This window comes from Onychostoma macrolepis, chromosome 08 (assembly GCF_012432095.1).
Source record: "Onychostoma macrolepis isolate SWU-2019 chromosome 08, ASM1243209v1, whole genome shotgun sequence".
In the NCBI taxonomy this organism is placed as follows: Eukaryota; Metazoa; Chordata; class Actinopteri; order Cypriniformes; family Cyprinidae; genus Onychostoma; species Onychostoma macrolepis.
In genome coordinates, this window is record NC_081162.1 from 8896587 (window position 1) to 8910360 (window position 13774).

A 13774-nucleotide genomic window follows, 5' to 3' on the forward strand; every position below is an offset into this window, starting at 1 on the left:
AGCTCAAATAACTTACAGAACTATTGACAGATCACTGACCCGCACTGCAGCCTTCAGCTCAATATGTGTGTGTGTGTGTGTGCTCTCAGATTAAGATGGCATCTTATCCCCTCTCCATCCAGCCTTGACTGACAAGTTAACAGGGCTATGAACAGCCCAGACCAATTACAGCGATCCAGCCTCGAAAATCTGACACGGCCCTCCCTCTTCCCGCAGGCTTTGAACGGCTCCACACTGACACAACATCAATCACAAATTCTTTACCGCTCCTCTACCACACACACAGATCCTACCTCGTTTCTGCCTCAATATCTCTAATTAAGAGTCTGATAAGCGAAATCCCCCAGTACATCACAACATGAACATTAGTCCCAGCGCTTCGCTCGGAGGTCCTGCGCTCTGCAGTGTGTTTGTTTGTGTGTATTGATATATTCACCCGCAGCTCACACAGCCAGGGGCCTGCTGGAATGATTAGACCGAATTACTTACCGCCACACCCACCACACGTCAATCACAGCGAGACAAGAGGACACTCGGAGCAAGGAGAGCGAAATGCATCGTCTGTCTAATTTAAGGCTGGCCTCAAGGGTGTGTGTGGGAGCATATGTGTGTGTACAAAATTAAGCAATGCCTAATGCACACGCAATGAGAGGATTCTGGGCCAGGATACTGCTGTGAATGCTGGAAAGGTCTCTACATATCACGTGCTATGCATTTGCAAACTGTGTGTCGTGATGTATGCGCAACTGAGTTTTCGTTTAATAATCAGTAATATACACGATGACTTTATTGACGTTATCATAGATCATTGTGTTGACTAGCACACTGCTGTGTGTTTTGCAGTGGCAGGCTGCTGGTGGTTTGGACTGTATTGAGCGGGTTTCTTCCATGCCAGTGGACACGTAACGAGATGGATAGACGGTTAATAGATGTGAGAAAGAAACGATCAAACACAGTTCGGTATACAAATATACGCCAGAAAGAAGAGCAAATACAATTCATGCAAATATATAAGGACAAATTCTTTAATAAACATTCTCTGTGTCTTCGTGGTAAACTTATAAATTTGATTTAAATTTGCACAAGAAATGGAAGTAATTTATTTCCTATTAAACAATTAGTTGTTGTTTTTTTTGTAGAAGCCTGTTTCTGAAAAAATAAATAAATAAAATAAAATAAAACTAAATGTATGTATTTATTCTTATTTCTCCCAGTAGTGCTGTTAGCACAAATGCATTTGCGATTCACCATATACTGTAAATGTGACTTCATATCATAAAAAGTATAATTCAAGCATTCTTAGAAATTTACAATTACTACCATTATTATTTCTCCTAATTGTGATATATCTCACAAATACATGAATTTCCCCCAATTTTATATTTATATATCACAATTTTATGTATAGCCTTTATATATAAATAATAACTTTTGCTTTACATTTCTTTATATCTCACCGATGCAATTATTTTTCACAACTGAACTTAATATCTCAAAACTGTGACTTTCACAATTGTACCTTTTTTAATCGCACAATCATTTCTTTATATCTCTAAATGTGTGGCTATTTTTTAACAATTGTGCCTTTGTTTTCCACAATCATATCTTCATATCCCAAAATTTGTGGCTATTTTTTAACAATTTTGTCTTTATATCTAAATTATTAATTGTAACTTCACGTCACAACTTTGTTTCTCATAACGTAAAGCTGACATCTCATAATCTGCATCTTTATTTCTAGCTTGCAAGAAAATATTATCATCATTTATTTCAGATTTTCTTACAATTATCATAGTTTTCTTTGAGGCAGAAATGTGAATAAAAATGCTGAAAGGAAAACTCCAAATACTTAGAAAGAAGTGCAAATTTATATGAATTAAAAACTGAAGGGTACTACTGGTGAAAATACAGTTAAGCTATATTGTAAATGTTATCCAACAGGCTCTTTGGAGTTGACATGTAGATTTCTATTACTGAAAATTTGCTGCAAATTTGTATATATAAATATACAGTAGTAATGGGATGGAAATATAGTCAGAGGCATAAGAACTGTTTCTGGTCACTGAAATAGACTTGAAAGGTAAACAACAGCTTGCTACTATTACAAATATGCTCAAATATTCCTCTATAGATCTTCCACTCTTTTACAAGTCTACAAATATCACCAAATTCCCAAAGGCTGGAGAGGATTTCAGTGATACTTCCTCACAGACACCAGACAAGCTCAGTGTGAATAATTCTCTCAGAACTCCAGCTAAGTGATTGAAGCACACATCAGAGACATCGAGAACACATTACGGCTCTCTCCCTCCATGAATTAATAATGAGCTCGTTAATTGTTTGTCAGGTTTCTGACCCATTGTGTCACAATGGTGACCTTCTATAAATAACCTCCCGGTGACCTCAGCAAACCCAAGGTCCTTCATTTGACAGATCGAGAGACCTACAGCTAGACAAGAGCAGGAGTGACACTTCAGTTCACACTCAGCAGAAGTCTTCTTTCTACATTAGTACAGGGGTATGCAGCAGGGCGTACTGATACAGCTTATTTCCACTGTGGTGGAGAACCACAAACTATCCTCAAGGCACACACACAAAGCAAACTAATGACAAACACATGATGCAAAAGGGAAAATGATGTAACTTCAATCAATCCTTCATGCATCGGTTTAGCAGCATTGATATATAAAAGAGTTTTAATGTAATTTATACTTTTCAAAATGCAATCACACCAGCTGATTTGGAAAGTTCATTGTGCAGCATGCAATCTATTCTCTAAAGAGACCCCTCTGTACTTACCCATTATAAAAGCCATTTAATTTGATTCTATTGCATGAATAATTGATAAACGGCCGAGCGTTTCTTAATTCCTTTAAGCGGTTTAATCCTTTATGTCCTGCGCTCCTCTTTAGCAGTGGACCATGTGAACTCTCTCTCAGCCCGCTGGCCCAGTCAATGACTATTGTTCAGTGCCTTTGGTTTAATTGAACAGCAGCTATATTTGTTTTATTCTAATGTGCCCTCATTTGGAATCAATACAAAATGACTTTAATATCTGAAAATACATCCTAAAAAAAAAACTATATAATCTGTTGTGATAGGAATCAGATGGACATATAGTGAGAATAAATTTACTCCGCTAAAAATTGATATTAAAACCTGCATACTGCTGACCTCTATATAAACTTTAAATGAGGAATGATGGGATAAAGAGTGTTACACAATCCAACCAAGCCGGAAAATACAATCAGAAAGTGAATTAAATCCAAAATTAAAAAACATATCAAATGAAATATAAACATGAAATTAAAATGCTTCCTGCAGATTTAAGTATTCCACTACATAGACTGTATTTTGAATGCATTACCACAACATATTTGCACACTGCCCTGTTGCCTAAAGCTATATGAGGCAGACCTTATGTAATAATGTCTGATACAGTCATACACTGTCTAATACAGTCATTATATTGCAGTCATTTGACTAGACACACACTTGTGCTCTTAGTGAGTTGCCTTGCTGTAAGCAACAGTCACGTTTACTGTTGTTAAGAGAATCTTCAATGCCAAAAATTTGCCACACTGACCAAAAGAAAGAGCTGTATGATAATGAACAATGGACTTTTTGCCTGCGAAATTTTGCCTAAAGCGAATACAATTTTTGGCAACATCCTAACTTACATAGACCCTCACAAGTGTCCAATTTATAACACTCTGCATAGGTAGAAACTCAGTTGAGATGTTAGCATGTTGCCAAGCTAACAGAGTGTGATTCTACTTAACACAAAAAATATATCACACACAACTATTGAGCAACATAGTTTATATTTAATTAGATAAAACAATTTTTTAATCATTTTTGGTATTGAATGAATTACATTTAGGCAGCGACTGTAATATATTTAAAATACATTTATGTCATACTAAGTATAGTTCAAATCTATTAACATATTTACTGACAGATAACTCGAGACTTACTGATATAAAAATTATAATTAAACTTTATTTGGCGTAGTACTTGTGCACAATGCACATTTCTTATTATTAAGTCTAAAATATGTTTTAATGTCACTTTTGATAAGGATTGTATGATCTTTAAATATTTTGCATTTAAAGACCGATATTATTTAAAGTGTACCTAAGTACTATATATTTGCAATAGTTCCACATTAGCACAATCAAATATACTTCAGCCCAAGTTCCGCACAATTAAAGTGCATTAAGTACAAAATTAGTTGTTCCAATTTAGCAGACTATACCAGTTTAGTATGCTAAAAGCACAATTGCAGGGCATTTTATTAAGTACATAAATATGAAAAATGTATGTGTAGTATACTTAGCATGAAATACAAGCATTTCAAATACCATACACTGTAAAAAATGACTGTGATTTTAACGGTAAAAAACTGTGATTATCTGAGAAAATTATCTGAGAAAGGAGGATAGAGTTAATGAAAATAGCCTTCGGTTGACAATTTGCACTTAGTGTAAATAGACACAGTCTTATTTTTTAATTGTAAAATATATATTTAATACTGCCTTTGATTTTTGGCCATCAGTGGCTATAAGATGGCACAAACAAAATATGTTGACCACAATATAACATCAAAAATCAAAATAAGGATTTAACAGTTTTTCATTTTTGTCAGCAGATTCAAGGTCAGTCTTTGACTCTGGCTATTTGCATTGATTTATTTATTTCATTTTTGACCTTAGATCAAGGCGTGATGGTTTATACATTCATGTCGCCCCAATTACCGTCAACATTACTGCTGCATATATTGGACAGGTAAAGTATGACTACCAAGCTGGAGGCATCCAGACTGTTTACTCTGCTATTTTCCATCTCTGTCAGATGAAACTAGAGCTCTCAGCCGGAGGCCTCGGCAGGCCTTCCTGTCCACTCTGCTTAGCCAATCTAAAGCCCCTTCAGGGTCAGGCTGAGTGATCTACACTACAGTGAAGGAATAATTCACCCAAAAATGAAAATTCGGTTATCATTTACTCATGTCGTTCCAAACCTGTATGACTATCTTTCTCGAGTGAACAAAATGTTTCCATACAATAAAAGTGGATGAGGACAAGGGACAGCCATCACTCACTTCAACTCTATGGAAAAGAGCAGCTTGGGCATTCTGCTAGATAACAAATATAATACCAAAGCATTTGGCACATGTGTCTGATTGAAGCATTCAAGATACTCAGCTGTCAGTGGAGCTGATAGAGCTGGTCTCAGAGTATAAGAAACATATAAAAAAGCCAAAACGGTAACAAAGAGAGTGAAAAGATATGAAAAGAAACTGCTGACAAAGTGAAAATGTTCCTATAAATTTATACAACACCTGGCAGGCAGCACTGCAATACAATAGCTCTGCTATTATTACTAACAGTACACCTCTATTATAGTCATTACACCAAAATATATTCACTATATCACTAAGAATGAAATTTGTATTATCAAGTGACCTGCACTGAAGGAGTAACAGGAAGGAGTAATAGGAGTAACACAACAATATAACATTCATTTTAAAGTAATGTTATCCAACACTCATGATCACAAAGCAAAGCACTGAGAGCCAGTTAAGTGTAGCCTACAGATTTTCATACATGTATTAGTAATTGCATGATGCAACTTAATCAACACTTACACCATAACAATAAAGGCAATTTAACAAGACAATATAGGAATGAGGAAACAGACCACTTTGAAAAATTAATAGGAAAAAAATCTGCGGAAATAGGAAGACGGTTGCTCACTGGGCGGTCTTGTTTAAAGGACTTTGATAAGTTCTCTGCATGCAATAACAGACATCATGGTCACTTTCCTCTGAACAAATCTGTGTCCTTAAAAGCTTTGACTGCCTTGTGATGATTATTCATAATCTGGACTCGGTTCACTATCATAATAGCATCAGCTTTTTTTAATTCAATCTTTCAGTCTGGCAAATTATGCTGTGAAATTAGTCTTAATGTGATAATCAGATACAGTATCTTGAATACACCATCAAAGAGGGGTAAAGTAACATCTCCAATTATCATTTTGCCCAAATATTGCATGATATTGCAACATAGAGTATTATCTGCAAGTTCAAACACAATGGATGACTGAAAATTAAAGTGCACATGTGGCCAAAACTATTATCGCACATCAGCAGCTGAAACATCTTTCATTAACCGCTTTTGTTCTCCGGGACTAACTGTAGCATTTTTAGGTGAGGACAAAATTGGGAATTAAAAGTACCTAGCTGTAGGGGCTCTTCCTCCTTCAGCAGGCTGAGATGAAGAGGAAAACTAACCAGAACAGTGTGTTTCCTGTGTTCAATGTTCTGTGTAATATTTGAATAATGAATGTTTGAGGGTGTCCATGTGAGAACAGCACGTGTGGATCCTGAAGTGTGTTGCTCTATGAAGCTTATGTGTGTTTTGGAAGAGCCAAAGACAAGCTCAAAGGCATGCCTGCAGTTATTGTTTGTGTGTTTGTGTGTGTGCGTCTCTCAGAGCAAGCAGAATGGCACACGGCGGCCAGCGTCAAGCTCAGAATGACCTACTTCACCATAAATCAGAGATTACCCCACTCAAGTCTACGCAACATTTCAAAACACACTCCCACACATGCTCAAACACATGTGCAGAGCCAGAAGCCATCATGTACTCTGGGTGAACTATGAGAACTGATTGAAAACTTTTCAAACGATGTCTGAGGAAGGAACAGTGAAAGAGAAAAACCGAGCGCCAGCCTCACCGGGAAGTTCCTGAAGTGGCCACAAAAGTTTCACAATGAATTCAAAGTCCCCTTAAGGCTATTCAGTTCACTCAGCAGCCATCTTGGTAACACTCCAGACAACTACTCTCTATGTAAATAATAGAAATCTCCAAAACTCAGTCACAATTCTGCTTAAATAATAGATTTCAAATCAGCAATAAAATCTGACAAGATTGATTGACAGCTTCTTCAGCTCAAATCACACTATAAACCTTTCATTCTTAGGGTTGTCATGCACATTTTAGAGTAAGCATACTGAATCAAAAATGGTGACTGGCTCTTTTAACTGAAAGGAAGGACTTGTACACCTATGATTTCCCCCTCTTTATATGTCTCTGGTAATAATTCCGCTGTAAAAACTAGCAGAACTTCATCTACTTAACAAAAGCTTATGATTTAGATGGAGGTTAATCCAAATCTGTGTCTTATCGCTGCACAAAGATTAAAACGGGAAAGAAATTACTCAAAATATAATTAGGATTTTAGGGCAGAGAAAAATGAAGCAACAGGGAGTTGAGCAGAATAGAGGGTGTGAAAGAGAGACGACTGATAGAAAAAAGCGCGGAAAGCAAAGTGAAAAGCATGGAAATGTTATGGTTTTCTCTCACAGAGCGTCAAAGATATGTATTCAAAACACCACTGTTCGTATTAAAGGATTGTGTAAAGTATAATAACTCATTCTTCAAGCATTTCTTTGCATTCCACTTGAAAAATAACAGCATGTTGGGTTTGAGGATGAGGATACCATGTAAATGGCAGAAAAAATGGTTCATTTGGTAACTATCTTCACCTTTACCTTCCCTATCTCTCTTTCGTTCTCTCGCATCCTGCCTTTCTTGTCACAGTGAAACCAGTTGGAGCTGTCAACACCTGCTTTCTATTAAATGGATCACACCCCAATTAACACTTCATCAGAAAAGCTGCAGTACCTTGAGCTTGATCAGTCTGCGTGCAAGATGTTAAGTGCTGTTGCATGAAATAACAAGCTCATTTTCTAGTAGTTTATTGGGTTGTTTAAACTTGCGCGTGTATGTGTGTTTAAGCATAGAAAAGAAAAATGATAAATGAAGCAATGCAATGAGATTAAATTAAGCAAATTGAGACCATTGCTTTGGTTTTCCATTCTCAGATTTGTCTCAGACTCAGAAAAAAGAGATCTTAACATATAAAATACTATAAAGCATTTCTTCAAATTCTTCTGAAACCATATTATCCCCATTAATCTTACCTTAAATCTTACTTAAATTCTTACCGTATACAAACAGTTTCTAAATAGTGATATATGAATCATATATGTCCCATTTAGTTTCATTTTTATCTGTCCTAAGGACCTTTAAAAGAAACAGCTGAGTCAAAGCTGATATCATGCATTAATCAAAACATTGCTTTGTTTGTTTAAGCATTCAGACACAGCAACAGATCATCCAATAATGTGAGTTTGGGGCGGGGCTATCTAGTTGTCTGACCAATGACAGAAGAGTGTTTGGGAAACCTGTTTGGAAAACAGTCACTTTTTATTCTGTCTGTAATGCTAGTGAAGCTACACACTTTTCATTGAAACTAAACATAGATTAGACCTCTATATAGGTGTTTTAAGCTTTAAAAAGGCAACTTTTGAGCTGTATTTTTTGGGGTACTCACAGGGCACGGCTCTCAAGTAGAGGTTTTCTCGGATCACCTGCTGGAGTTGACTGTCCATTGAACCCGGTGTGAAACATTTGCTCAGATATAACCTTAGATCCTTGCATAGAGTTGAGCCTGGAAAAAGGACAGAAAAAGAATTAGAAAGGGAAAGATGAACAAGTGAACAAACAGAGACGTTCTGATTTAACACATTCAGTAAGAATATCCCATACATTAACATTATGTGCTTACCCAACTCAAAATCTGCAATTCAAAAAAACTGAAGAGCTTGCGAAAAATAAACACACACACAGAGATAAATTCTGCCCAGTCCCTGGAGGCAGTATTGATTAACCTTTGTAGATATTAGAGGTGTTTCTAATCAATCAAATGAAGCCAGGGTTGTTCTACCTTCCGGCCAGAACTGCAAAGAAATGCTATCGAAGACTACAATGAATTCACATGTTTATGGTCAGTATAATGCCGTATTGCGCTATGTAGAAACACATTCGCGTTATAATGAAATGTGTGTGCCATACAGTGACGTTCTCCCACACACACATACACAGCCTTGGATTAAAGTGAAAAATGTCACACACACAGTCTTGGCACGGCTGCCCAGTGCTCCACTCAACATGGCTGATCTCTTTATTTCATCTGCTATGGTTTATGGTCTCTGATGACAGGCCACTTGGCTGTTATAGATGAACAGAGTGCCTCTCGAACCCATCAAAATGACAGACCCACCCCCTTCCCACCTCTCTTAGTAATAAAACACAGCTCACAGTTCTCATAAAGGAACATAAGCCCTGAAACCGCATGAGTGCACACATGCACACAGCATATAGGTATGAAATGACTGCTATGATATACTGGGAGGACGTTATCGCTGGCCTGCTGCTCTCTCTGAACTCTACTTAATTCAGCCAAATTAGTGTGGATTGCATTCAGTAAGGGATCTGCACAGAGTACATCATCATTTGTGCTATGAACATGAATGGTACCTCAAATCATGTAGCTTGTTACTTTTCTAAATGTTAAGAAGATTTCTGACTACTGAAACATACAACAAGCAAAAAATTCAAGAATCACATAGAAATCCACCAAACACTATTCAGAACACCTTAGCAACCACATAGGAATGATCTGACAACAACCCACAACACACTACCAACCCCCAACTGCATAAAAACATTATAGGAATAGTTCACCCAAAATTTTTAATTCTGTCATTAATTACTCACCCTCATGTTGTTCCAAACCCGTAAGACCTTCATTCAACTTCCAAACACAAATGAAGATATTTTTGATGAGATCCAAGAGCTTTCTGACCCTGCATAGACAGCAATGCAACTACCACGTTCAAGGCCCAGAAACGTAGTAAGGACATCATTAAAACAGACTGACACAGAAGAGAAGAAATTGTTGAATAAAGTTGTTATTTTTGTTTTTTTGCACACAAAACGTATTCTCGTAGCTTTATAAAATTACTGAAGTCACATGGACTATTTTAACAATGTCCTTACTGCCTTTCTGGGCCTTGAATGTGGTAGTTGTGTTGTTCTCTATGGATGGTTAGAAAGCTTTCAGATTTCATAAAAAGGTGAGTAATGAAAATTCGGTCATTAATTACTCACCCTCATGTCTTGGGCATTTCTAGTGTCAATGCACTAGAAATGCCCAAGTAATCACAAGAATGTCCTAGCAACCACATAGCAACACATTAAACACCTCTCATAACACCTCAGCAACAAGCAATAACCTGGCAACCTCCTAGACCTAGAACCTACCTTGAACAACCAAAACAAACCATATCCAAGCAACCACACAGCAACACATTAAACATCTTATCAAAAACACCATAGAACATCAAGTATAGAGCAGAAACCACATAGCAACTTGTCAAAAACACTAGAAAGCTTAAAGCAACCACCAAAAATACTGTTAAAACGGATTAAAATGCCACTCAGAACAGCTCAGCAGCCATATTGCAATTACCTGGCAACCAGGGACGCATTTTCCAAAAGCATCGTTAACTAACTATGTTCGTATGTTCCATTGAACTCTACTGGTATTGACAGAACTTGCAACCATAGTTGCTTTTGGGAAACGCACCCCAGAACACATCACACATCACGGTGGCAAATCTTGCACAGGCAAGCATCACTCAAATTTTCTTCTTCAAATAGAACATTTAGTTTAATAATTTATCATCCGGTAGCAATTCAGTAAATTGCAAAAGTGCAAAATCAACATGAAATATTGAAATGAAACAGGACTAAATGAAGCAAATCCTCAGCCGTTCACTATGATCAATTCCACTGTTTGAAAGACAGAGTTGCTTTTATAAAGACTTGGATGTATTTCAGCAGGGACAGTACATATTGATCTTTTTTTAAATAGAAGTGCCAGAATTAGCACAAAGCTCCTCTTCACTGTGGCCACTGCGTTTATATAGGATACACAGGCAGATCAAAGGACGATATTAATAACAGAACAGGATGCGTAAGTCTGTACTTCTAAGTCTATGAGATATTCTCATCAGCTAATGCAACATACCACAGTGAATTATATCCTTACTGACAAAGCTCAATTTAATACTCTGCAGTTAGTAGTTGGAGGTGTTGGAGGTGTTAGAGGTGTGAGAACAGCAGAGAGAGAGAGAGAGAAAGAGAGAAGAGGGGGATGCAGAGGACTCAGGTTGCTCATCAATCTAATAGAGGACGGAGGAAGTCATGGTCAGGTGTGACAAAGTGGTTGACAAAAAAAAAAAAAAAAAATCATCATGCCATGACACCTTGTGATAAATATCAGCGCCCCCTACAGGTGACATACGACCCATGTGCCATCAATACCACAATCCTGCAACAAGGGACCAAACTATGGAGTATGCCATACTGTTTTGATATTAAGAACCCTTGATATAGTGGTATAGTTAGGAGGACTAACATCTAACACACATTTTTTTTTATCAATTTACACAGCTGTTCATAATTTTGGGGTCAGTACGATTTTGTAATGTTTTTAAAATAAATCTCGTTTAACAATCGCTCACCAAGGCTGCTTTCATTTAATCAAAAACTCGTGTTCGTATTATTAACTAAAACTGATACCATTAAAACGTATTTTCCTTAATTGAAATAAAGCGATATAAGTAAAACTAAAACTGAAATAAAATGAAATTAAAGCTAATAATGGAACAAAGCTCATAAAAACGACAAAATCACATAACAAAATTACTAAAATGTAAACTAAATTATAAATAATTTATAATAATTAAATTATACTAAAATAACTGTCAAAAATACAGTAAAAACAGTAATATTGTGAAATACTATTACAATTTAAAAGCAATGTTTACTATTTCAGTATATTCAGTCAATTTAAATGTGATGGCATGAATTTTCAGCAGTCATCCTCCATTCTTCAGTGTCACATGATCCTTCAGAAATCTAATTTGTTGATTTGCTGATCAAAAAACATTTCTTATTATTATCAATGTTGAAAACAGTTGTGCTGCTTAATATGTTTATGGACACCATGAATAAGGTTCACAGAAAGTTCAAAAGAACAGCATTTATATGAAATAGTAACCTTTTGTAACACTCTGGATGTCTTTACTGTCATTTTGATCAATTTAATGTGTCCTTGCTAAATAATTAACAAAGGATCACTAACAGCGATATGAAACACCACTAGAGGAAACAAAAAATATTTAGAGAACAAAAATCCATGTTCAACCCAGACAATTGAGAATGTGCAGTACGAATGATACCTGGAGATACTGTCTTGATGCGGATTGGATGGGGGCAGGAGTTTAAGAGCCCACGCACATCTCCTAAAGTCAGGCCCAAAACAGGAGTTCCACCGATTTCTAAGATGATATCGCCAACTGTGATCCCTCCCCCTGGTGCTGCGGTGACGAATGGGAACTCTCCATAATCAGCCCCGCCTCCGATGGCAATTCCCAACTCTCCAGAGCTGCCCACCAGCGGTACGAAGATCTCCTGCACTTTAGAGCGCCAGTGCAGCTTCTTTACTGCAACCTTAGACATGGCCAGCGAACTGACAGAGAAACACAGAGAGAGAGGGATATAGACACAGATTAAATTCATGTCAGTAGGGACTAAACATAGAACATCTAATGCAAAACATTCAGTGTACTGGTATGTTCAGTGCTTGTACATGTTGTAAATATGGAAGACTGTCATATGGGTTTTAAAAGACTAAGTAATCGCTGAATATTAATTTTTGCATGAACTATTTCTTAAATCTGGCTGAGATGGAGCAGACAGATCAGAGAGGGCAGGAGGTCAATATGTGCCTAAACAACAAGAGCGTGCCCTCGTTTCTATGTGTGCTGTAAGGAGCCTCCAGACAAATCAACAGATGCTGTCTCAGTGGGAGGCACAATGAACACAAACCTGCTTCATCGAAACAGGTGGAGGAGCTCTTCAAGACAAACATGACACTTGAAGCAACCCCTCAACAAAACAGCTACTATGGCCCAAAAAAATATTTCACTGAAAACATGCTTAAAAATGTATGTCTAGTATATGCCATTGTATGAGACAACAAATAATCAAACTGTGATATATTTGAAAGAAAGATTTCACAATTCTTACTTTTTTTCTTGCAATTCCAAATTTTTATATTAATTTATATAATTTTTCTTAAAATTCCCAGTTTAGATTTTCTTCTCACAATTTAAATTTTTTACCTCGCAACTGCAAATTATTAACTCACATTTGTGATTTAACATCTAGCAAATGACTTTTTTATTGCATTATATCTTGCAATTCTTTTTTCTCAGAATTAAGATACAATTACCTTTATTTTTTTATACCGTAAAACAAGCTTCTACTCATTACAGCATCTGCTAAATAAATAAACATTAACGCAAATGTAAATTTAAGACAAAATGTTTAAACATTTGTGGATAACTCCATGATTAAACCACACCTATATGAATTTCAAGAGAACTGACATCATACATTTACTAAAATAACCTTAAAACCAGTCGACTAAAAGTCATTGTAAAAATTGCTTGGAAAAGTTACATTACTTCTGAGAAAATCTCTGGCAGCATTTGTGCCTCTTTATTTGATATCGTATTATCTAATGCAATAAAATGAATACATTTTTAGTGTGGCTTAAGTGCCTAAATACTATTTTGGGCCACTTTACAGTGTTTTTTCAACAAAATCCTCCAAACCTGTCCTACTGGGACCGGGGCTCTGTGATATTAGGCTGCATATACAAAATTACTATTGCATAACGTAAACACAAAGATTACTGAAACGATGATTTACAGCTGTATTATAATGATACAACCGTGTCTGTTCTTCATGTAAACTCTTCATGCAATGCAGCATTTATTAAACTTCTC

General features: G+C 36.5%; 1 protein-coding gene across 9 annotated transcripts in view; it reads right to left on the minus strand.

The window, feature by feature from the left end:
• Window positions 1-13774, minus strand: part of LOC131545309 (membrane-associated guanylate kinase, WW and PDZ domain-containing protein 1) — a 74065-nt gene that overhangs the window by 40239 nt on the left and 20052 nt on the right. For all 9 annotated transcript variants that reach the window (XM_058784005.1, XM_058783999.1, XM_058783997.1 and 6 more), the window contains exons 2-3: window positions 12161-12450; window positions 8404-8520 (exon numbers count right to left, since the gene is read on the minus strand). In XM_058784005.1, the coding sequence (XP_058639988.1) occupies window positions 8404-8520; window positions 12161-12440 (397 nt within the window). In that variant the 5' untranslated portion in view covers window positions 12441-12450. The remainder of the gene's footprint in view (window positions 1-8403; window positions 8521-12160; window positions 12451-13774) is intronic.